General features: G+C 38.0%; 2 protein-coding genes across 15 annotated transcripts in view; one reads left to right on the forward strand and one right to left on the reverse strand.

The window, feature by feature from the left end:
* Positions 1 to 1,060: 1,060 nt before the first annotated feature.
* On the reverse strand, positions 1,061 to 26,104 carry brd9 (bromodomain containing 9). 12 transcript variants are annotated; one of them, XM_012964496.1, is made up of 16 exons: positions 25,851 to 26,104; positions 25,051 to 25,271; positions 22,789 to 22,918; positions 22,573 to 22,633; positions 20,064 to 20,208; positions 18,341 to 18,451; positions 16,477 to 16,592; positions 15,377 to 15,397; positions 14,227 to 14,359; positions 13,614 to 13,686; positions 11,714 to 11,809; positions 9,645 to 9,777; positions 7,339 to 7,450; positions 5,123 to 5,228; positions 2,099 to 2,260; positions 1,061 to 1,367 (listed from the first exon to the last, which is right to left on the reverse strand). In XM_012964496.1, exons 1-16 carry the CDS (start codon positions 25,933 to 25,935, stop codon positions 1,276 to 1,278), a joined length of 1,797 nt encoding a protein of 598 aa, XP_012819950.1. In that variant the 5' UTR covers positions 25,936 to 26,104; the 3' UTR covers positions 1,061 to 1,275. The 12 variants fall into 12 exon arrangements, with proteins under 12 accessions (XP_012819950.1, XP_012819948.1, XP_012819943.1 ...); XM_012964494.1 differs by having other exon boundaries at positions 16,477 to 16,595; XM_012964489.1 differs by having other exon boundaries at positions 11,714 to 11,806; positions 16,477 to 16,655.
* The window catches only part of trip13 (thyroid hormone receptor interactor 13), a 36,552-nt gene continuing 36,357 nt past the window's right edge, over positions 26,087 to 26,281 (forward strand). The window contains exon 1 of one of the 3 annotated variants that reach the window (XM_012964452.3): positions 26,087 to 26,156. The gene's annotated coding sequence lies outside the window, so the exon portion shown is untranslated. Of the gene's footprint in view, positions 26,232 to 26,281 lie in introns of all 3 variants that reach the window. The other 2 variants (XM_012964451.3, XM_012964449.3) reach the window with 2 other exon arrangements.

A 26,281-nucleotide genomic window follows, 5' to 3' on the forward strand; every position in this document is an offset into this window, starting at 1 on the left:
GATGAATGTTGTATTAGTAGTCCCTTGGTGGCCCAGAAGACCCTGGTTCCCTTCCCTCTTCTGTTTCAGATGGCTTAAAACAAACCTTTTTATTTTTTTTTACTTTAACTTCTCTGAGTTCTACAAATCGATCAGATAAGCCACATAGGATCCATTCCAGACAGACTTATTAGGTAGAGCAGTGTTCATTGAAAAACAGCCCACCCTCCCACCACCACCAGTCTTCTTTACCCATACACAGGGAAAACACAGAAGAAGGGTATGATGGGCTGAATCAACCCATCACACTACAGGTAACATGCATAAATCTGAGGCAGTCAATGCGCTCCTGACTGATATGTTCCACACCTTAGGCATTAAGGATGAACCTAAGGAACTCAAAACTTATAAATGCCGCACTCATTTTATCAAACAATATAATTTACTGGTGGTCACATGTAAAACTCCTCAAGTAAACAATTAAAGAGAAGCATGGCACTCAAAGAATAGGTTGGGTTAATATGCATCGATTAAAATAATTTTCATTTATTCTTTGAGTTCCTTTTTTCTCTTTAATATTTCACACTTTTGTACAGAGGGAAATAAGTATTTACGTTACCCGTTCTGCATTTCATAAAACATATTACCTCTATATAATTTAGGCTCCAGAGGGTTAAATACCTTTGTTTACTCCCAAACATGCTGGAATCTGGACAAGTACAAAACAGATTTATAAAAGAGCATTCCTAGTAGCCAGATGCTAGGTAGAACTCATGGAATGCTTTGGAGAACTAATGATGGCCAACCCTATATCTAATCAGTAGGGGAACCATAATTATTTCCAGTCATTTATGAAGAATGATTCCACTTTCTTTTAGTGTTTCATATCACCCAAAGATGAGTGGGTGGGTGTTACAGCACTAATGACACCACTGGGAAGAAAGTATTCATAAGTTCCCAACAACCCACAGAATATATAACAGCTAGTCCCTAGTCCCTAAGCAAACAAATGTGAAGCTTCACTCTGCTGGATGGAAAGGGGAATTTGGGATGGTTTAAAATTAATTTCTCGGCACAGAAATATCTTCAAAATACTTGTTTACTTTACATTATATGATACTTCTGAATGAATGCTACACTTTTGGCATAGCAGGCACATGGTCAATGCATACCAATTTCTGGTTCAACTGTACTTCTATGTACACAAACATATCTGCCCTTAATGGTATGCAATTCATTACAAAAACTACACAAATATTTAAAAAATGTCCATTATTTAAAAAGTTAATACAATTTTTAATTCTGGTTTTCAGTTTCTGGTGACTGAAGGAATTCATAAGGATCATGAATATCTTGCTGTTCTCCAACGCTGATACGTGAAGGACTTCCTTGGGTATTGAAGAAAAAAGGAAAACAAAAAATAAAAAGCAAAAAGGGGTTAGGTTCCTTAGTTCTATTTTCATGATTTATTTAATCAACTAGTCTTGCTTAAAGCTTGTTTTAAACAATAATTAAAACCACAAGTATTCAATTTATTTTAACAAAAGAAAAAAAAACCCAGGTAAAGCAAAGCTAAACTCTCTCAGGACACATGGATGTAGTCTAACTAGCCAAAGAGCCACATTTAGGGTGATGCCACATGGGAAAATTAGTCGCCACGTGCCATAGCCCTTATATGCATGTTTTTGGAGAATGGTCAACTAAGAAATGAATGCCTGTGGTAGGCTTTGTGATGCTACAATCTAAGTACAGATATTGGATTTATTTCTTATCAGGAAACCCGTTTATTCTGAATTACAGGAAGGTCATGTGCCACAAAAGTCCATTTTAAGCAAATAATTTTAAGAGAACTTGATCATTAGCTGCATAAATCCATGCTGGTTGCAACACAATCCAATTGGATTTATTTGACATTTACATTTATTTTAGCAGACATAAGGTATTGTGATCCAATTTACAGAAAAATCCCTTATCCAGAAAATGCTTAGAATTCTGAATAATAGATTCTTCTGTATTGTTTTCCTATTTTTAGTTTTTTTTTTTTTTTTTTTAAGAAACATGTTAAACTGTTATTCTGCCCTAAGACTGAAAGACAAAATGCAATAAAGGAGAAACAAACCTAAATGGTGATCTCTTTCTGAGTTGTTGGACACTGAACTGCTTGAAGATGGCCTTGATCCTCCTCTGTCATTGTGAACATCATGAAAGTCAGGCAAGAGTTTAGATGCATCATCTAAATTTAGATGACTATCTTCATGTTCTAGCTCCTTCTTTACTTTATCTGATGTTTGTGGAAAAATGAGTACACATGTAAAATGACAAAGGAAAATAAGCTATACATTCTTATGATTCATTTTGATCACTGTAAAAGCTTTATTGTTATGAATATTTGGCAGTATTTCCAAACAACATATGTGCCCCAATTACCCTTATAAAATCCCATGAAGTAAATCATTCCTATTTTACAGTATGTCCATGATGGTAGCATTACAATGAAAATCGCAAAGTTGTAGTCTCCTTTTTACCCTTTGTAAAATATTTTTTAAATAATAAGGGGGTGTGGAGAGCTCTAGTTCTATCATTTAATAAATATGCCCAATTGTCACATGGGCTATCCATATAGTTGTGATCACAAGCACACATGCAGCCAAGAAATAGAACAAAGTAACTAATGAGCAAGGCTTTCTCTACCTCCTTTATTGGTCAATATTTGTAAGTAATTTGTTTGTTGTCTGTATACACCCTTTTCATTATAATTCCATTCACAATAGGTTGGTACTTTTTCAACATTATCTACAATATATGTGATAAAGACACATGACTATCAAATTCAAACTTTTAAAGAAATGAAACCTGCCTGTTAGCGGATCCAGATAATAATAATAGTACAGGTATGGGACCCATTACCCAGAATGCTCGGAACCTGAGGTTTTCCGGATAAGTGGTCTTTCCGTAATTTAGATCTCCTAACTTAAGTGTACAAAAAAAAAAAATATTTAAACAGTAATTAAACCCAATAGGATTGTTTTTCCTCCAATAAGGGTTAATTATATCTTAGTTGGGATCAAGTAGAAGGTACTGTTTTATTATTACAGAGAAAAAGAAAACCATTTTTAAAATTTATGTGAATTATTTGATTAAAATGGGGTCTATGGGAGATGGTCTTTCCATAATTCGGAACTTTCTGGATAATGGGTTTCCGGATAAGGGGTCCAATACCTGTACTGAGTACAGGTAGATAAGTTATTTTCCATACTGGCTTAGGTGGTAGAATAAAGTTGCCAAGATCTTGGTTAAAGAAAAGCATACATGCTAAAGCAAAGGCAGTCCCATGTGTCTACACACTGCCAATGGGTACCCATTGTCTATCTGAGATAAGACATCCAAAGTATCTCAAGCATTGGAGTTTAAGTTCTCTACAACTGGCTTAATTGTAAGGTCCAAATATTGACTAGCTTCCTCTGATAAATTTCCTTTCCCAGATACTATGGGTCTTCCTGAGGGCCTTTCTATATTTTTTTTTTATCTTAGGCTGATGCCACACCAGGCGTAGGGCTGATTTTTTCGGCAAGCGGAAAAACGCTTGCCGAAAATTCAGCCCTACGCCTGCTACTTGTGCCTGCACCCGAATTAATGGGATACGCTCGGGTGCAGGCACATGTAGCTGATATACGCATGAAAACGCGAGACTTTGGATTCTCTCGCGTTTTCATGCGTATATCGGCTACATGTGCCTGCACCCGAGCGTATCCCATTCATTCGGGTGCAGGCACAAGTAGCAGGCGTAGGGCTGAATTTTCGGCAAGCGTTTTTCCGCTTGCCGAAAAAATCAGCCCTACGCCTGGTGTGGCATCAGCCTTAGGGAGGAGGTAAAATGTTGCTACCCTGGAACTGGTTACCGTTAAGAATTGCATCTTCTTTTTATAAATTATGTTATCTCCTAAAGTTCCTTTTAAAAAATGTATTTATTTGCTTATAATTCTTATAAAAAATTTGGGGTGATCCAAATTATTATAACAAACTGATGATAATTGCTTGTATGCTTCTGTAAATACATATCATTACGCCAAATAGCAACATTACCTCCCTTATCAGATTGTTTCATTTGTACATCTTGCCAGTTTCTCATTTCTTTCATAGCTTTCATTTGATGTTAAGATAAACTGTTGTCATAAATATGTGGTTGCAATTTTAAAATATCATAAATTACCAAATTAAAAAAAAATCTACATTAGGACAAATAGATAAGACTGGGGTAAATAGGGATTTCACTCTTAATCCCTTCTGCCATTTATCTGATAAGAGGGTTAAATCTTTATTATATCCCCACTCATTTAGATTTTTTTTAACTAAGTCTTCCAAATCCTGTAAAGTTTAAGGGCAGTGGCACACAGGAAGATTAGTCGCCCATGATAAAATCTTCGCTATTGCGGGCGACTGATCTCCCCAAACTCGCCCGAAGTTGCCTCTCAAGGAAACTTTGGAAAACTGAAGAGACGTGTATGCCATCCCACCGGTGTTTTACATTCTTGCCATTGAGATAACACTTCGAGTAAATTAGTCGCCCGCGTTAGGAAAGATATATTATGGTCAACTAATCTCCCCATGTGCCACTGCCAAAATAGGTATATGATATTTCTCTTCCTCCAATTCATCCCATTCAAAATGTAGGTCTTTGACAGTTTCATATATATCTGATTGGTAAGAGAGGCCCCGGTTTAATACATCAATATGTGCTGAGGTGAGAGTATTTCTGGAGAGATTTACTTTTCTCAGTGTTCCTGCTTTTGTAACTCCTGGTGGGTGCATAATTCATTCTTGTTTTGTTCCTCAAATTGATAGTTTCCTTTGAATTGTCTATGATCGTTTTCTTTGCACACCCCGGGGTTGTGATATATCTCTTGGAAATATTTTAGTCTACCATTTAAAATGTATTATATTATTATTATCCAAATAAATGTATTTTTTAAATGTATTTATGTTTTGTTGGCATATCAGTTCATTATGCATGTTGCTGTGCTTTCAGAAACAGCTAGCGCAGCACAAGTCCTGTACCTGTACAGATAAGCACACCTTTTTTTTTTTTTTTTAAAAAGAAAACAAATAGGAAAAATTATATATTTTTTTATTTTTACATACTTACCCAAAGAACTTAGCATGGACATATCAAGAGACACATCAGAGTATGTTTTTAAGGCCATATAGTCAAGTACAGAATTGCTGCTTCCTTCCCTCTCTGATCCTGCCATCTATGGAACAGAACATTTACATTAGTATCCTTTTATATGCACACACGTCTCTAAAACCCAAGAACATATAGCAAATTTGTAAGTACTAGAACACATAGGCAATAGTGACCATAATCATTTTTGTTGGAAAAAGCAAATATACCTTTAAAAGCACCTTTAAAATCAGTACTTTTGCATACAAGGGAATGTTTAGGTACTAAAGATACAGAATAAAAACAGTTCTTCAAGATTATAATAAATTATTACTGTTATCAATATATTCCATTAAGGAAGAAATGTAAGAATGTTTAGAATGACTTGATTGTAGATTGTAAGATATTGTAAACAGGATCCTTTGATCTGATCTTTATCCCTTGTTTGTAAAAGGGAACCTGTCATTCAGACATAAACAGTTGTAAAATAAAAGTACTTTTTCTTTCAAAATTCTATGGAAACAAAGCAGATAAGGAAAATAACAGGGGCCCTGTACATGATTCTTAAAGGAGAAGGAAAGGCTAGTAAAGAGTTAATGTCACGCTGCAGGCATACCTTCAAGTTGTCTCAATAGTGCTTAAGTCTCCCCATATTTCACCTGTTCAGAAGATCAGAAACCAAACAGGAAAAAAAAATGCTGAGCTGGGTAGAGAAGATTCCCATAATGCCTCACTCCTGCACAGACCCTGCGACCTGAGATCCTTAGCTTGCACATGCGCACAAATCAGGAGTGTCTGGTTGCTATGGCGATGCAGGTTGCTATGGCGAAGCAGCCGGCAGGAGGAGAAGCAAGAAGCGAGGCGGCAGGTGCGGGGAGCCCAATTCAGTGCCAGTGTGACAGTCTGTGCTGTAATATGCTTTAGGCTGCCCTCTAAATAATGCACAGTATTACGTTGGCGAACAGCCAACAGGTCCCCTCATTAGATACCGGGTCTTGTACCCCTGCCCTAAATATTATAATCGGCGAGCGGGGGGGCGGCTGCAGTAGCGGTGGCTTATGAGTCGCCGGTTGCTGTGATAAGAGCAGGGGTGCAGCGGCTGCTGTAGCGGTGAGGGTGTTAGCGCTAGTCGTGGTTTGTGAGCCGGCTGGTGCTCAGATAAGAGCGGGGGTGGGGTAGTGGTGGTTTGTGAGCCGGCAGATGCGGGGATCAGAGCAGGGGGTGGGGGATATGGGTTTGTGAGCCAACAGGTGCTGGGATTAGAGGGGGGGGGTTGTGCTTTTCAGCAATAGCACATACAGGCATGCTGGACAAGATGGCGGCGCCGTTCACTGCAACAAGTATGTAGTTTCTAGCATGTGTATCTCTGTAAATCTTTCATTAGGCAACCCAGAAATATAGCGTTTTTACACAGCAATAGTAGTACTACTTAATAGTGTGCTTAATAGATTTTGACTTTCCTTGTCCTTTAAGCCAGCTTTATACCCATGTACAAACAGCATTATGAAGATCAAAAAAACTCACTTTTAAAAGCAAGCCTTTATGTGGCACTATATCAAACATCATCTAAATAGACCACATCTATTGCAATCCCACAGTCCAGTTCCTTCTTACTTTATCATAAAAAAGCAATTACATTTGTTTGACAAAACATGAGTCCCTTTGGCTTCCCTAAGTCACCTGAAGTTTCCTCGTGAGGTAGCCTTTCCTATTTGCAACAGGACCTGAGCCTCTTTCTGGTGTTTTACCCAATAGCTCAGTGATTCAAGTGCAGACTCTTTCAATGCAAACTGTTACAATTTGCTACTGTTAGCAACTATCATATCAGTTGTAACAGCTGCCCCTGCCAACACTGGGCTACCCACACTGGAAGGGAGCCCCCGGTGCGGGCAGCCATGTTGGAGCACACGCATGCCCCAACATGAGAGTGCCACAACTTGCTCATTATGCGCATGTGTGTGACATAGGTGGGGGAAACAATAAAAGGGCTCTTTAAATGAATGCGATTGCTCAGAAAAGCCAACTCTAACTAATATATCAACTTGTATCAAATTAGAACAGTTTCTATGTTATTTTTTGCCGACATTGCCAAAAATACATTTAATGCAGTAAAAGTATTCAAGTAACTTCATAGATTGTAACTCATGAGACCTATAATAAAATAGTATACAATCTGTAATGATAACCTTGAATCTTACCTGTTTTACCTGATAAATAGTTCTAGAATGGTCGCCTCCAGTTATCTGATCTAGAAGGTCATTTACCATTCTTTTTGCAAAGCTTCCACAGTCTTTCACAAACTCCTGAAGGCTAATTAAATGACAATGTGATTAATACATGAAATCACTTTTAGGCTATGTGTAAAAAAACAATGCTGACTAATCATAAATACACTTCCTACCCGCACAAATTTATATATGAAAAACAAACAGTTATAGAACAAGCACAGCTGAAACAGTTGCTCAGAGGAGTAAACCCAATTTATCAAGAATAACCATGTACTCCACACCAAGAAAGGTCATGCAAAACATTCAGGGCAGGGCATAAAATAATCATCAGTGCATTTATCTCACATTCCTAATCACCACACTACTTTTATAAAACCCAAAACAATAGCTAAATCTCAATGTATCCACAATATAATACACAAATTATAACAAGGCGCAGCATCATTTTTTCTGTTTAAAGGGGTGATTCACCTTCACATAAATGAAGTTATTTTAGCAGATTAGGTCATTTTAAGAAAATATCTTTGTTTTTTAGAATATTACCTCTGAAGATAGGGTTTCTTTATAGGGTAGGAGTAAATGGAGGCACCAGAAGAGAGGGTCGCCGACCCCTTTTTGCACAAGCCTGTGTCAGCGTGTTGAAGCTCTGTATAACACTGACTACTGGCAGTAGGAGCTTCTAATGCTACTGCGCATGTCTGCTTCCTGTCTCTTTTTTTATGCCTCTTCTCCGATTGGTTGCTAAATTTATCAGGAAGGCTCTTACCCAGCTTTGCTTTGGAACAGGATCTGGTGCTGTACTCATGCAACTCATTTTTGCCTTGTACTTTGAGATGCAAACTGTTCTTTAATGTGTAAAGGTCTGTCACAGCTGCTGCTGCTGAGATGGAGTGAGGCAGGCAGGCAGTGTTTGCGGGGGCAGAACATCAGAAGCATTGTTTTATTGAGCATCTTTTGTGAAAACAACTTATACAAAAAAGATTGTGGCAGGGTTAATGTCTCCTGCTACAAAAGTGGCAGCTCCTTTATCACAGTGTTCATGGAAACGATCACTTTGCAATGTCTCCTGCTACAAATTCTAGAGGAGGGAGGCAGGAGTACATACAAACGATCTATATAATACAGCTGCTTTCCTGCACAAGGCATAGAAATTCCTTCTGTTATACGGGACAGGGGAGTGGGGTAGTGATGTGCAGGTCGAGAAATCCTCAACCTGCTCCCAACCCTAGCCCTACCCAGCTTCTTCCCGCTATTTATAGACCCGCCCCGCAATGACGTCACAAAAGGGGCAGGGCGTGCCGGGTGCGTGCCTATAAATTGGAGAGAACTGGAAGAGAAAGCAGGCAGTATTAGGTCACTGGCGGGGAGGGTGAGGGGAAGAGCTCAACCCGAACCTGCCTGTGACCCCCAATTGATGTGCGGAGGTCGGCCCGAACCCGCCCAATTCGCAGGTACTGGGCTGATCATCACTAGAGTGGGAGGTGGGCAGATCAAAAAATCTGAAGCAACAGGTACACAGCCAATAAGAAGGTTTTTTTCTGCTAGCCAATAAGTGAATAGGAAGGGAAAAGTCTTGCTGATGATGTCAGCATGCTCCCATGTGACTAACACTGCAGAGAGAAGAAACGCTCCTCCCCCCTGAAAGATGTGTTATTTGAGGGCTGTATAGAGTTATTTTAGAAAAAGGTTCACTTTTACCGCCTTGCTCGGAAAGCTTATAAAACGCCTGTCCAGGTACTGGTCAGTCAACAAAAGGCCCCACCCTCTTCAGAAGTGAATGGAGTTGCATTTGTGCCTGGAACTTTTAGAACGTAAGGCAGCAGTCTTCCTTCACTCAAGTAAATGCACACAATGCTAAATGTCTGCCAGTACATCACCATAGTGAATGATCTGCCTGGAACAATCAAATCCTGACACAATTATGTCATAGCATTTTGCCACAATAGTCATTATCACTGGTTGATGCCAAGCTGCCTTCAAATGCTAATTTATGCAATTCTACGGTTAAGAAAAAGTGAAAAGACCCCAAAACTAAAATACCTATTTTGTGTCTATACAGTCAGTGGCACATATACCTTTTTAGCTAGATAAAACTAGCAAACAACTACCAAAAAGTCTGCAATTTATTATGCAGCAAATTATTACATTACAGTTAAATAACTGCAGAAGTATTTGATTTCTGCTGCATCTGCAAGGATCCAGCTGTTACTAAACAAGTCCTACTACTCTGACAGCAGGACTAGGAGCTAACACACAATGTATTTAACAAATCTTACCTTAAAGCACACTGTATTCCTGTATCATCACCATAGCCAGCATACATCAAATCTATTTGATCTGGTTTAAGATTTGTGAAGAGTGTGTTGTTTTGTAAAGACAGTGCTGTACCAGTACTGTTGAGGAATGTCACTGTAAAAAGTTCAAAACAATAACATTTGTATTGATTGTTACAGCATTACAAAGGTGACAATTAAATTACACTTTCCAATGGTACAATGTAATATAAAACAAGTGTATATCACACAGGTTCTTGGTATTGCTAAAGCACAAACACATGTTTAAGCAACTATCCGGACCATGGAAAAAGGAGTTTGCATGTTCTCCCAGTGTCTGCATGGGTTTCCTTCGGGTACTCTGGTTTTCTATCACCCTCTAAAAACATACCAGCAAACTGGCTTCTGACTAAATTGACCAAAGTATGAGTGAATATGATAGGGACCTTAGATTGCAAGCTCCTCTGGCTCAGGAACTAATGTGAAGGAAATTAGTTAGTGCTATATAAATAACAGTAAATAAATAATAGAATAAATAAAAAAGCAAAACTTCTTAGCACTCACCAGTCTGATTCTGTGGATGAAGGGTCCTGCCAGATTACAGCCTTAACGCCCTCCGGGGTGACTCTGCTCACCACCCAGCAACTGACTGCTACAGTCTTGTCCAAATATACTGTTGTACGTTTGGAATATCAATACATTTTTACAAAAAACCCCAAAAAAACTGCATAGTTTCTCCATGATTCCTGTCCTATGCAGGCCTGACTTATTCCTGCCATGATACTATTTTCAGAACAGCAAATAGAATCTTTTACATATTTCTCAGTAATACCTGAAGCCTAGTTCTTCTAGTAATAGCAACAGTGGCTTTACCCAAATATTTAATGCAAAAACTGATCTTATAATCCCTGAAGGTGAGGAAAGCTAGCACATATACTTCAAGGAATATTACCAAAAAAGTTTACCAAACTATTAAAGGGGACATGCACTTCGATTTTTCACTTATATGCCAAATATAATCATACATACTAAAAAATTGAAGGCAGAAACCCCAATTTTCCTCACTTTCTGTCACAGTGCTACATTTGTTTTCATCCATGGCTGTGACAGCTAGAGGGTCACTTTCTGATGACATCAAATAATGGTATAAAAGCATTTTTTTGCAAGTGGTCTGAAAATCACGCCGTCGCGTATGCCATCCCACGGCCGATTAACATTTTCGCCGGTGGGATGGCAATCCGGGGAGATTAGTCGCCAGAGACACGGGAGATTTGTCGCGGGTGACTAATCTCCCCGTGTGCCAGAGCCCTTACTTAGCTGGAAGGCCAACTGATTACATGGATTAACTTGCTTTTTTGTTATTATGACACATAATGCTTCCACCACTGGCTGGTAGATATTGTTTAGGGATGGCTTAAGGGCCACTTTCTGATTATGTGCTATAAAGACAACAAAGCATGTTCCTTCTTGTGAACAGTTGGCCTTCCAGCTGCCACAGTACTAGAACTGCTTCCAAAGTTGAAGGCATTTGTTCTGTGACACCTAAAGGGACACTTTATTGCAAAAGTACATAAGGAACTGGCCCTCCAGCTGTAACTCAATCACAACCTGCTCATCTAAGGAAGTTGTCACTATCTGACAGCAGCTGGGCCCCAGCATGTCCCACTGAATAGTGTTATACACGGTAAAGATGTGCGAATAAAGGTGCAGGTAATGAGATCTATTAGCTACAAAAATACATAGTAAAGTAGGTTGAAAAAAGACATACATCCATCACGTTCAACCATAATGCCTATATATAACCTGCCTAACTGCTAGTTGATCCAGAAAGCAAAAAACCCCATCTGAAGCCTCTCTAATTTGCTGCAGAGGGGAAAAAAATCTTTCCTGACTACAAGCTGATATAGTTTGGGTGAAATGTATTGGTCCACTAACCACCATGAGCAAGTGGGGCTTGAATTAAACCAGAGATACTTGAAGTGGGACTTGGCCTTCTATTGCAGAGTTTTGGTTTTCACTAACAGCCATCACAAATGGAACAAAATACATTACAGCAGAAAGGAATTTCTTACCTTTATGCCGCCGGTCTTCTTTAAATCCTAGTGTAGTAAAACTAGGTAACAGTTTGCTTGACAGAGAACTCAAGTCTACTAGATGCGTGTCTTCTTCTGGAAGAACATAAATATATACTATTATTATGTTCGTTTGAAAAAAAAAAAAAACAAAACATACTGTTCTTCGACTTCAGCTTATTCTTCCGCTTTTTCTTAGCGCCCCTCATTTTCTAAACTCTACTCCTCCTACAGCTTTAGGGGTACAACACCCAAACTCTCCACGCTTCTTCGCTCTATAGCGGAGCAGGTTGCTTATGCTTTTCTTAGTGATCCCGCCCCTTGTCTTTTTGTGGCGCCGCTCTGAACAACCCAATTTTTCCATTGACTTTGATAGGGAAGATTTTCCAATTGCTGCCACTCTTTGAAGCTACTACTCCCCAAACTTGAATAACATAATCATGGCCCCCCCCCCGGATTGAAACAGCAACTTTGCTGGACGACTCAAAGTGGGAGGAGCCAACAGCAGCCAATCAAGTTTCACCTATTGACTTGAATGGGGAAATTGAAACTGCTGCCAATCTTAGAGCTTTGAGGCTACACTTGCCAAACTTGAATCACATAGTCATGGGGTCAGCCTGAATAAAAATATGTTGGATGCCCAAAGCTGGGTGGAGCTATGAAAAGCCAATCAGATTTTATCTATTGACATTCAAAGGAGGAAATTCAACCTACTGCCATTCTCACAGTAATAATGCCCCCAAATGTCCCCAAACTTTGCAGGGTTAGGCACCAGGTATCTGTGGTTCAAGGTTAGAAAAGGTGGGTGGAGCCACCAACATCCTATCAGATTTTACCTATCGACTTTCAACAGGGAAATTCAACCTGCTGCCATTCTTACAGTTTTAACACCAGGGTCACTAGTGGACTGCATTTTTTGGTTTAAATTGAAAATGCTGCATTTCTCACACTATTTATGAGAGGGTTCCCAAACTTTGCACAGTCAAGTCATTGGGTGACTGGTTAGAAGAAGTGGGCAAAAAACCTTAAATGGGTTAATCATAATAATGTTAATTCTTGGTGTAAATTATGGAAAAAAGAAGCAAATGTTATTTTTTTTAATTCATTTAAAATTCATTCATCAAGCAAGGTCAATAAACTCCAAAAGGTGCAAGTCTCAAAAAACTAAAAAAAAAAACTTTTATGGCAAGGTGAAGATACACTTTCCACTGGCTTTCAGTATACATTAATGAAACATTTTCAGAGGTTTAAAAGCTACAGTAGTGAGTTCTAATATGCAGAAGCTCATTACATAGAAAGCTTCAAAGCATTAAAATACAGGAATGTCATTTGCTACAGTCTTATTGGATTCTACGCTAACATAAATCCATGTTACTGGAAAATTAATTCTACTTTAGTAATGTTTAAATGTTTTTACCAGCCTAAAGGAATGGATCCCTTATCCAGAAAACCCCAGGTCCCAGGCATTCCAGATAATAGATTCTATACCTGAATTTGAAAATGTAATTGCTATTGAAAGCAGTATCTGGGATAAATAATGCTTTCAACTTCAATAATATTTACAAATATTAAAAAATCCATTGAAAAAAGTTACACTAATGTATATTAAAGGTTGAAATAACCTTAGAGAATAACAAGCTATTTCTGGTAAGCAAAAACTATTGGAGTGTAGCCCATCAGCCGACCTGTGACTTCAGTTAACTGATCACATTGTCTCTATGCCTGCTTCTTGAATACTATTGATTTAAAAATTTCCAGGCGGTGCTTCCCTATTTGGTGTATGAATCGTCTAGTAAGATGAGCCACTATTAATTTTACTTGTGTTTAGGCCACTAATCAAAACTTGGGCAGACACATGTCCCATTTCACTTGTATATAATCAGTGTATTTCATTACTTACCCTCATTTTCAGGGTCACCATTGACAACAGTATAAATTAAAGTTCCATCTGCATTCTTTTTAAGGTAACCAATCTGTAGACAACAGAAAAATGCAGATCAGTTACTAAGAAATACTAAATATGCAAACAAAACATTAAATAAAAAGTCACACTTGACAATTGCAAAATGCATCTTTTGAACACATAAAGCACTGTGCATGTTACTGTTATATATAGGATAATATACTTTATTGTTAAAGCCTTAACTTCTTATTTTTTTACATATATTTAATGCCTTTTTGTCTGACTATCCACTTCATCCTGGTCTTTAGCACACAAAAGCTTTTTCTATTATATTTATTGTGTGTGTATGTATATTTACATATATACGCTAGGGATGCACCAAATCCACTTTTTTGGATTCGCCCGAACTTCCATATTTATATGACAAAAAGTCACGCAATTTTTCAGATTCCCAAGACATCCCAGATAGGATGATTTCTGTGTGGTTGCTGCGACCTTAGATGGTTATATTGACAATAACCCCGAATTTTACTACTTCAGCAATCAACTACATTATACTGAAAACAATCCAACATTTTAACAGTTATAAAAAAAAAAAAGGAAAAATTACCCGACAGTTTGGCAAATATCTGTTTATCTTGTCCCTTGCTTCATCTGCAGCATGCTCCACCAAAGCCAGTACATGTTCTTCCGCGGTGCTGTCTGTTAAACTACACGCATTTCCTTCAGGTTCAAAAATTGAGCTAAATAAAATAAAACAAAGCATTTTACATTTATTGGTATATTTATCAAAAGAAAAACCTAGAAAAATAAACGAGGCAGAAGTAAACAGAGTCAACAAAAATTAGCACAGGGAAATGTTATGGATGGCATATAGGTAAGGTTTTCTATCTGAAAACCAGTTATTCAGAAAACTCGAATATGCAATGCCATTTACCATGTCCTTTAACAAAACTCTTTATTTTTGATGGATTAACTATCTTTTAAAGGAATACTGTCATGGGAAAGCATGTTTTTTTCTATTATAAAACGCTGCAAGTTGAAATTATATCGTCCCCCGTCCAAGCAGTCGATCAGCAGAATAATGGGAAGGGAGCAAGATAGCAGCTCCCAGTAGATACCAGAATAGCACTCAATAGTAAGAAATCCAAGTCTGACTTGGGACTCCTCCAGTTACATGGGAGTAGGAGAAACAAAAGGTTATCTGAAAGCAGTTTTAATGTGTAGCGCTTACTGAAAGCTCAGAATTGGGCACAATTCACTAAGATGGCTGCCTACACACCAATATTATAAGTAAAAAAAAAAAAAAGTAAATTTGTTGGTTCAAGAATTATAAATAGTGAATTATTTTCTTTGTAAACAGTGTAATTTAGATATAAAAGATACACCATTAAAATCATGATAGAATCCCTTTAATGACAGCAATTTTATGTTAAATAAACTAGCATTAATCCATACTGATGGATTTAAAGACAAAATAAAGTGAAAACAAGTGGGAGTGCTTTTTTGTCAGGCACCCACCAGTGATTACAATTGCTGGCTTTGTTTCCTGGACAGCTGTATGGAAAGCACCCGAAGAAGGTGGAGTGGAACTGTTGTAAGTAAATTACAGACCAGTGCATTTTTCAGTGAAGAAATGCTACAGCTAAAGGAACAATGTCAGCAATTGTATTTACTATGGGGGGGGGGGGGGGGCAGTTAATGGACAGTTTTTGGACAAGCAATGCTATCTATAGGAAAGATATAATGCAATTACTCACCTTTGATCTTCCTCCATAACCCTAAAAGAAAGGAAGAGTATTATGCATTTATTATGATATGACTCTCACTGCAAATAGTTTGAACAGATAAAATACACCAAACTAAGGTGTATAAGGGCTCTGGCTCTGGCACACGGGGAGATTAGTCGCCCGCGACAAATCTCCCTGTTCGCAGGGCGACTAAACTCCCCAGATTGCCATCCCACCGGCGAAAATGTAAATCGCCGGTGGGATGGCATACACGGCGGCGCGATTTCACTGAAATCGCGCAAGTTGCCTCGAGAGGAAACCTGCGCAATTTCACTGAAATCGCGCCGCCGCGTATGCCATCCCACCGGCGATTTACATTTTCGCCGGTGGGATGGCAATCTGGGGAGATTAGTCGTCCGTGAACAGGGAGTTTTGTCGCGGGCGACTAATCTCCCCGTGTGCCAGAGCCCTAAAGCAAGAGCTCTGAATACAGATAATGGATACTCTTGCACAAATAATCAAGTTAACACAAATCAGGGTTGAAGTGGATTTAAATATTCACGCAATATGCAATCTAAGAGTGTGGAGATATCCCAAATTGAATAATTGGTGATATTTGATGTCATGGCACAGGCACTTTCCTAATTAATGAATTGATTGTTTTGAATGGAATAATGAGGAAATGCAACCGAGATAGCACATGCTCTTTATTGAATGGTTTTCAGAGGTCTTTTCAAGAGAGAGTAATGCAATAAGACATGGTTAACATATAAAATGGTCAGTAAACATGGCTCTAGGGCTTCCAGCCTCTTGGACTTGCCACCTTTGCAGTATAAAACTGGTCAAAAATATTTTTACTGGGCAGTACAGCATAGAGGATGCCTGGAAGATGGCAGTGGCCTTTCCAATAAAATCTATCCCTGGCTAGTAAAGTTATCAAAGAAGAGGAGAGCTGCCTCAGGATAAGTAGTAGGAAATTAGAGTTACTGGGGGATGTCTAATAAATTGCCACCTCCCAGTGACTCTAGTATTGTTTGTTCTTGAATATACTGCAACCCTTTTGGGACAATGTCATTAATTACAAGGTTTAAGCATGCAGAAATACTAGAGCTTAAATAAGCAATGTTTACCGAAACATATCCTTGCTTGGCTTTTTAGATTTCTTTACAACTTCGGCTGCAGTGGGCATAATGATCTCAGGAGTAGGCTCTTCGGTTGTAGTATCTTCATCCCCCAAAAGTGCTGCCTGCTGAGAAAAATCCATGTCCTGCATAAACGACATGCTGCGCTTCAAAGCTAAAAGCCGTTCCTAGAATTAAAAAAAGGACAGAGCAGCAGGGACTTTACATTTCAATCATAGCAAAAGGTGCTATGATGAATGGATGTGATGGGAATGGCAATGCCTCACAATAAGCTGTGTCCTTGTCCTTTTTAAAATAAAATGAATTTGAAGGAATAATACTGCTAAAAAGGTTATGATTTCTCTTTAAAGTATGGAGATCTAAATTTACTTTTAGTATTTATTTTGTTGCTATTATACTAAGCTTTTTTTTCATCCTCATTGCAAATGCGTGGGTCTAGAATTTCCCTTCCAATCCTGCAGCTTCTCAACCAGGGCGCAGTCTAGCCCTAAGCTGAGAGGCCACTTATATACCTGCAAAATATATGGCACATTTCAGCTGGCCAGCAGCAACACATTCTTGACCTCAACCTTAGGTGGATGTGTGAACTTCAGCCCAAACCCTCCTGACCCATAGGTTTTGGGACAGCCTTCAAATGGCTATTGCACATGCAAGAAAAAATATTTACTTCAAAGCCCAAACTTTTGCAGCTTTAAAGGACACACCATAAAGTAACATTATTTAAATCTGATGCCTGTTGTGCTCCTGTGTAGAAAATAAAATAATTTTATTGTACACACCTTAATTTGTGTACTGTGTAAATGTATGTGCTATAGAGCAGTTTAAATTTGTATAGTTGCCACCAATAAAAAAATCCTATGCAGGATAACATAAGTATATATAAGACTGGGCTTAGTCATCTATAGCAAAGTACAAACCCAAGACCATATGATCAAACGGATTGTTATTAATAAGGAATAACAATCTCTCAATATGCCCAGCGGGTCAGCTCTTCAATAGTTTAATAAATCTTCATAAAATAGAGGCCAGTCACCAATAGTCAATTTAAAAAAATGCTGCCATGAACTGAAGGGGTACTCAATGATGTTTACCAAAAGTAACATCCATGACGTTACATGTGACTCTGGACTCAATAAAGGCTTAGACAGTTAATGAGTAGACATTTCAGTACCACTCTTCTTCCCCAACACATCTAGGCAATGCCGTTCCCTAACCTGTGTTAGGCAACTGACAGTGTTATGCAACCCAGGTCGGCTCCTGTTTGGTGAAAACAGCACTGGCTCAGGGTACCATATCTTGAACACCGCCATCTTTGCCTCAGCGACCCTCTACTCTACCTGGTAGGTGCTTTTCAGTCCGATAACTCAAGTGTAGGTAAGAATGAAAGCAGTAGGAAGTTGTCTGTAACACTTATACTGCTACGTCACTTGCCATTTGTTGTTCTGTATGCAGCACGTCTGCTGACTCTCCGCATATGTCATCTCCTGCGGCTAATTAGTATTAATATTAATAAACCACACAACTGTGTCATCAATGTGTCATCATTAAGAAGGATACATTTCTTAGAAACTCTGCACATGCGCTGGCCTAAAATGAATGATCTGCACATATAACCAAGCCAAAGTCAAGCAAACTAAGGCATGATTTTCTCCAGCCTCAGCTACTGAGGAGGTTTTCCAGACAGAAGGGTTGTTGTTTGTTGGATAGATTTGTTTTTAAGAGGATACATTTAATATCTGTACTTAAAATTAAAAAAAAAATTCCATGTAGAAATGAAGAATTTGTGTGAATGAAATAGATGAATGAAAAAATTAAAAATGATGTAGAAATATTTTAGCAATCAAGGTCTTACTTTACTCATCATCTTGAAACCTGTATGTAGCAGTTTCTTGGCCAACTTGTAGTAGACAGTTTCTGGTCTGTTATAAGTCATCGCATTATCACACATTAGCTTAAAGTCAGCCTGTCAAATGTTAAAAAATCAGTTAACAATGTTTACATTTTTTGTGCTTGGGCAACATAACTATTGATATAATGAGGCCCAGCACCCATCAAAATCATGCTGTGATAGCTATTTGTTATTCCATTGCACAATAATGTTTATGGGTTTCCCAGTTCTCGTTGCCAAATAGCTATTACTAGCAAGACAGCATTATTAAACATAAATTAATTATGCCATGACTGTTTATCAGCTACAAACCCCTGAAGACAATCTGGGAATTGGCGGCTTATAATGAATTCACCTGTTACAGCTTTTTAAAATCCATAAGCTGGCTATCCCACACATTTATAGCACTAAAGACTAGGGGACAACAAACTTTAAGGCAGCCAAACGTGGACACATTTTATCTGCAGACACAACTATTTACTGAGTCTGCAGCTTTTGGCCAAGGCATGGTCTTAAATAAAAACAGGGCCCACATGTACAGAAATCTTATGTTTATTTAGATATCAGTCATGCAGGATGAACAAAATACCACTGGCAAGGTAATTCATCGGACCATGGATGTGGTTCTCATCCCATAGGCAAGGCAGTAAAAAACTGGATCAGCCTGATTTGATCTACTACTTGGATGGCAAAAGAAAACAATGACCTGTGGCTGTATGGCCAGCAAAATATGTCCTCTATCAGAAAAAAAACACAATTCCTTGGTCTACAAGCACCATCTAACACTTGGGCCCCCAAACTTTCCTACCCATAAGCCCCATTCCAATGTAGAAAGAGTTGGTGAGCAACACAACCATGAAAAAATTTCTGGGGGTTTCCTATCAAGAGCTGTAACTCAATGTTTAGTAGCCCCAGCATGAAGTGTTAACCTACAGAAGGCTCTGTTTGGCAGTACATCTGGTTTTTATACAACCAAACTCGACTCCAAGCCAGGAATTCAAAAATGATCACCTGCTGTGAGTCCACTAGAAGCAACATCCAAATGGTTGGTGAGCAACATATTGCTTGCAAATAATAAAAACATTCTGACTTTAAAATACATTTAAGGCTAATGCCACCCTAGGAGTACAAAGCATATTTTCGGCAAGCCAAAAACTGCTTGCAGAGAATACGCTACATAAGCTTAAAAATGCTCTTACCTGTGTTTGCACCCAATAATACTGAATACGCTTGGGTGCGGGCACATGTATGGTGAGACGCTCACTTATGAAGCCCCCTACATGCACTTTGCTATTTGCACAGCTATAAACACAGAGTACACAGAAAGTTGTAAAAGGGGTGTTATATACTTTTGAGATAAGGTATACTATGAGCTATAAAAGGCTAAGACTTTCAGGGTCTCACTTGAAGCTGTTTGTGACACATTTCAGCTATTGTTCTGTGTTTCTGAAAGCTTCCACAAGACTCCCCGATATCTGCCGGAAAAGCAAAGTCTCGCATTTTTTGGTGGATATCGGGTATCGGGTTCAGGCACAGGTAAGATGATTTTCAAGCGTATTCTCGGAAAGCGTTTTTCAGCTTGCCAAGAATACGCTCCTTGTTGCGACCTATAGCAACCAACCAGCAGGTAGCATTTCCACACGATTCTCACACAATATTAATGTTCTAAAACTGAATTGCTGCTTACCTTAAATTCTGTGACTGATTTATACTCATTTTGGCTAATTTTCTCCTTCATTGTGCTAAAATCCATTGGGTTTTTTATTATCATGAAATATCCAGGAGCAATTTGATCAGTCACAGGAAAAGCAAAAAATCCATTTGGATCTTTACTAAAGAAAAGAAATAAATAGTTCACTCATTTTTTTGGCACATTAGAGGTAAAGCCTGCACATTGCAGCTGTTTTGGGGAAGGAGGATGAAAAAGATTTTAAATTAGGGATGGGGGGGGGGGGAAGTTTCTCTGCAAAAGAAAAGCTACAAGATTAGTGGAAACGGGGTGTGGACAAGTGGATGGGGATATCATATCACAGACATGAACAGAAGTTAAATATACACTAATTCAAAACTGTAACTGGTATGAAATATGTCTCCAAATGTAAGCAGCATGGCTAGTAAAATGATAATGCAAGTGTTAATGGCACTGTATAAGAAACAATGTCATTAATAAAATATTGCTGAATGCTTCACACCAATGGGTAGCAAATATAAAAGGCTATTTCTTGTTTTAATGGGATAGAGGAAAAAGAATAAGATGAGGGGTATGTCTGTATGTTTAGCATGATCTGAAACCCGGTATAAGGGCAATGACCCAAGGGCATTTGTCTCCTGCTAAAAATCCAGGGGCCACAAAATACCCCCAGTTGTAATCTCTGCATGCAAGTCAGTAAAGGCACCTAATCATGCAATAATGTTGAAAGAACATATTTTTTTCTGACACCCCTGCAGCGAGGGAATAGAAAATAGAATTTCTGCTCTTCTAGTACTGCACTCTCTGCACTAGAGATGCAGCGATATGTGGGGGAGTGAGGCGGGCAGCATAAATTGAGGTAAAGCTGTATGAAAAGCTGTTTGGCATTGTCTTGCTGAAATAAGCAAGGCCTTCCCTGAAAAAGCAGTCATATGGGTGGCAGCATATGCTCCAAACATGTATATATTTTTCTGCGTGGGAGTGTAACAGCGCGTAAAAACACTTTTTGATCAACTGGTGCTCACTTTATTATATTCCTTTCTATAATACGTATGCAAGTCACAATAAAAGGCTAATTTATTCATATACTCATTGCAGTTCAGAAACCTGTGTGATTTGGAATAGAATTTAATAATCAACCCTGTAGCTACAATTTCTATAACAGTTGTCCAAAGTATATTGCGCATGTGCACTGTCACTCTTAACACTATCCAATATGGTAAGCACCTGTGCACAATTTTGAAGGCCTGGATCTTAATTGTTATAAAGATGCTAATCCTTTAGGATGGTAAAATAGTCAGCATATCATATACAGCATCTATTGTTGCATTCATTTTTAAGAGTTAGTTCTCCTTTAAGTGATCAGTTAGAAAATGAAATAAAAACTCTGAGGTGTTGCCATGGTCAACTGCATTGGTTTAAATCTGTAAACAAACCCTTCTTACAAGAACCCACATGCTATTCCAAATTGGTTTAATTCTATAGTTTGACCATCAAACGAATGACTGGATCATGACAAGAGGCAGATATCATGGACCAATGCAGTCCTCGCCACACATTTTTAAATCTGTTGATAAATATCCAGCTAAACATAAGGTTTTAGTTATTTGTAAATGTACTTGCTATTGAAAGAAGCATTTTCCCCGCAGTTATATGTGCTCTGACTCATTAAGCAATTTAACAGAAAACAGCTGATTAATAGACCTAGGAAATAACTTCTGCTAGGGCTGGGCGATATACCGTTTAATACCGAATACCGGTGTGTTTTTTTTTTTTTAAAACTATATTCATTTTTCAGATACCGCAATACCGGGGTGTCAGGGTACTCACCTGTGCGGCCCGGTCTCGCGCGCCTCCTTAGGTGCGCGTGCGTCAAAGCGCACGTACATGTCAAAGTGTGCACGTCCGCGACGCGCTGATTCTGCGCATGCGTGGGGGGTATTTAAAGCTATCAAACGCCTCCTCCTGTGCTATGTTGTCTGCGGCCTTGCCTGGGAAACTAAGCCTGCCTGATTTACCTTACGACTTTCTGTTGCCGATCCTTCGCTTGCCTGACTCTGATTTTCAATACTGCAGTAATTATTCTCTAATTTATTAGGAAATGGGGTTAAAAAAAAATACCGTCAAATACCGTGACACCGATATAATTTTGAAAAATACCGTGATATAAATTTTTGGTCATACCGCCCAGCTCTAACTTCTGCTATATTGTTTTAAGAGTAAGAACCAAAATGAGCACTGCGAAAAGAAAGGGACAAACAAACACTCCTTTCAATTACAAATCACTTTGAAAAATGTAAAAATCTTTGGAACCTTAGAATTTTATTATGCAGAAAACAGTGCCCCTTTAAACTTAGGCAAACAAAGCAAACAGAAAATAAATTAAACATTTACCTCTAAAATTTTTAATTTGACAGTAGTGTAGTGTCCTATTAAGAAATTCTGGGTGAAATAAACTAATATTTTATCATCTTAACAGACTAGAAAACAATGTTTGGAAACATACCGTTGCAGCTGCCGAAGGAAATATTCCAAGAGCTGTTGTAATGGGGTACTTTCATTTTCTGCTGCAAGGCAAAAAAGTGCATTTTTTTAAAAACAAAAGCTTTCTTTATCCTAGGACTAAGTAGTTTTGAAGTTTTTAATATACTATTTACTAAAATTCAAAATTTACACTGCTACAGCATGTCATGTTTAAATGCTTTACATTAACTTAATGTACCTGGATGTGTTCTGCATGCTCTAACTGGCCGATCTGTTGCTTCAATGTCTACTTTTCTTACTGATTCAAAAACTTCTGTTTCACCTTCAGAATCACACTGTTCTTTCTCTCGTTTTCTCTTCTTTTCTTCCTACAGAAAAATGTGAATATTAATGAAAAACACACAATACATATATTAAAAAATAAGCAATTTTAGGAAAATGTGTGAATTTGATGGTATTACCAATGTATCTACCTTGAACAATCTATGTTAAATATGTAGATGCTCTCTGATCACAACCTAAGCAGCAGGTTTCAACCCCCTTTTCCATTCCAGTTTTTAGTCAGGGCCCCAGTCAATGCATAACATAAATATATAAAAACAGATGTATCAGCCCCACAATTTGTAAATCACTGTCCTAAGAGTCTGTTTGAAATTACAAGACTTTTGGAAATGAAGGTAGTTTCCCTTTAAATTAACTTTTAGTATGATGTAGACATTGCTATTCTATGATAATTTGCAACTGATTTCATTTTTTTTAGTTACTAAGCTTTTTGTTTAGCAGCTCTCCAGTATGGTATTTCAGTGGCTACCTGGGTGCTATGGTCTTATTTGCCCTAGTAACTAGGCAGTGGCTTGAATGAGAGACTTGAATTTAAATAGGAGAGGGACTGAATAAAAAGATTAGCCATAAAATGTAACAATAAATTGCTTTGGCGATCGGGTCAGTGATCCCCATCTGAAAGCTGCAAAGAGGCAGAAGAGGATGGCAAAAAATTAAAAACTACAAAAATAAATAATAAAGGACAGTTGCAAGGTTGCTAGGAAAAGGATATTCTATTATATGCTAAAAGTTAACTTGGGGTGAACCACCCCTTTAATAAAAAGACCAACCATTAGATCTTAAGATGTGTTTGCTGGGCATCAACATAACACATGGTAGCTAACCCAAACATGTTATGTTGATCAGTAAAGTATTATTTCCAAAAAGGTTGATAACCCTAAAACATAAAAAGCAATTATCCCAAATTTGTAATTCCAGGCTACAAGTATTATATGAACTAGTTTTATGGAAATGTCAATATTTATTTATAAAGGTAAATTAAAAAAATTTAGAACCAGTAGCGATTGTTTGTCATTCTTCTGTTATTTCAATTAAAGCTTACATGACACCTCAAACACCCTTCACTCTTTTTAACTATAGTCCTGTATGTTTCCTCTGTTCCTCACAAGCCACCCATATCCACTTCTACCTCTCATCTAAGGCAGTATTTCTATATAGGACCCCTGCCTAGGTTAGTGGTCTTCAGGTGCCTATATAGAATCTTGGGTGCTTTTTTCAAATGTATTTTGGTTGTGCACAAAGCCACAATTATGAAAATTGTGTCAGTGTCCATATATTAGGGATCTAGCTGTATAGTGGGTCTGGAGAGTAAGAATCCAGAATTCCTCCCACTGCTGGACCATCAAGGACGACGACTCATGGGGGATACATGCCTAACTATGAAGTGGTGCAGATCAGTAGAAAGAAATTTGCAGTGGGCAGCATTAATCTAAATGCTAGATGTACCAAATCCCAGGTGTCAGGTACATTTCATAAAAAGAATTGGTGGGGTGAAACAGACAGGTATCATGTGCATTTTATACTGAATTAATAAGAGATTAAAAGGGGATATATAGCATAAATTTTTACAATGCACTAAACCATGTAAAAAACTGTAAAATAGAAGTGCTTTTATTTTAATACCTTTGGGTTCAAATATGTCCATAACAGCTTGAAAACTGTGCTCTACCCAGACCTTATGCCAACTTCTGGTTTAGACTCTTCAGTACCTGGCTAGGGCCGCCAGCTATCATAGCTACTTAAAGTGAAGTGAATATGCATAGTGAGGGCAGGGCTTAGCAATGTCACAGGATGTTCCTGCTCTACTCACTCCTCCCACCCCAGCAGCACAAGCAAAGAGACACAGAAGGAGGGAGGGGTTTTTTCTGCTACTGCTGAGTAAAGCCTGTCAGTCAGTGCTGTGACCAGTTCCTTTGGGAGACTGAAGGATACTCCCATGTCTCATTTTGCTCTAGCTTCAGACATGAGTGGTTGTCTCTGCAGCTCTCATATAATGGCAGTTTTAGGGGGTAAAATGCTTTCTAAACCTCTTTCTTCCTGCATCATTTCACATTTTGAGGGAGGATGAATATTATAACTGAATATGAACTTTATATAAAATGTCTCCTTTAAAAGAACTGATTTCAAGTAACAACATTATAGATAGTTTAACACCTACCTTTCGTCGTCGCCTTTCATCCTCATCCAAATACTTATCTTTTTCTTTTTCAGATTTCTTCTTCTTCTTTTTTTTCTTCTCCTTGTGACGCTCACGTTCATGATCAGATCGATCTTCATAAAAGCTTGAATCATGTCCAGATCCAGATAGTTCTGTGACTTCACTACCTCCAACTTTAAGCACTAGCTTTAAAGGCTTTTCCAGAGGTTTGTCCACATAATCTATAGAACAGAATAGATAATATGTAATATCTATACTACTTAAAATGTTTGTTTTAAGTTGGGCTTTGTCTCATAATAAATAAATAAAAACTGCATTCTATGACCAATCCCATTTAGTTACTAATTTTAACTACGTGGGATTGGTCATAGCCTTTCCAAAAAGACCAGTTAATTCCAATGCTCTCTAAGCTAAGACTAATATATACAATTACTAATTATTGGACATTACTAATTATTGTATTTGCAAATACAATTAGTTAACAAAACTGAACTTAAAATATATAAATAAATGAATAATAAGACACTAATTTTACATCAATATTAGCAAACTGAGGCACTAGTTCTAAAATTAAGTAAATTGCTACCATGTTAATTAGTGTAAGTCTTTTGAAACAGTATTCCGACGTTAAATAGGTCTATACAGGTTTTTACTGTACAGGAATAAATATATTATATTAAATATATTATATTTCAATGTTTCGTTTACTTCGTATTAGCATTACAATTTACAAAATACACAAACAACAACATCCCTACTACAGTACAGCAAATGTCCCGGCCCCAACGAATGGTACACACACTGAGACTGATCTCCGGGGGAGCCGAGCTCACCGGCGTCGTAGGATCTCCATTCAGACTTATGTTTCTTATGCTTCTTTCCCATTGTTTAATCTAAAATCATAAGAAAAAAAACAGAAAAAATCCAACCAACTTCGATTATTTCGGTAACGTTAATAGCCTTAAAGGATATTTTCTAAAAAAAAACTAATCTGAACGAGATTTCATGTAGACAACAAAGAGACCCATATCCAATATAAACCTAAATAATACTACGTTTCCTGTATACACAAAACTCACTCCGTTCAAGATATCGCGAGTTTCTGCGTAAGTTTGACGCATGCGCAGTTTGTGCCATGTAAAGGTTAAAAAAAAAAAGAGCGCGCTAAGGTAAACTAATCTGTAAGCACGATTTTTTTTTTAGTTCTCGTTACTTATGTTTTAAGTTGTAT

This window comes from Xenopus tropicalis, chromosome 6 (genome assembly GCF_000004195.4).
Source record: "Xenopus tropicalis strain Nigerian chromosome 6, UCB_Xtro_10.0, whole genome shotgun sequence".
NCBI lineage: Eukaryota > Metazoa > Chordata > Amphibia > Anura > Pipidae > Xenopus > Xenopus tropicalis.

Excerpts from the sequence above, each read along its gene's own strand:
- brd9 (XM_012964487.1), bottom strand. The coding sequence starts at position 25,935 with ATGGGAAAGAAGCATAAGAAACATAAGTCTGAATGGAGATCCTACGAC. Across the intron at positions 22,634-22,788 it reads AGCATGCAGAACACATCCAG|CAGAAAATGAAAGTACCCCA; the intron begins GTACATTAAGTT and ends TTTGCCTTGCAG. Across the intron at positions 16,656-18,340 it reads GTTTCAAGATGATGAGTAAA|GAACGGCTTTTAGCTTTGAA; the intron begins GTAAGACCTTGA and ends TTTTAATTCTAG.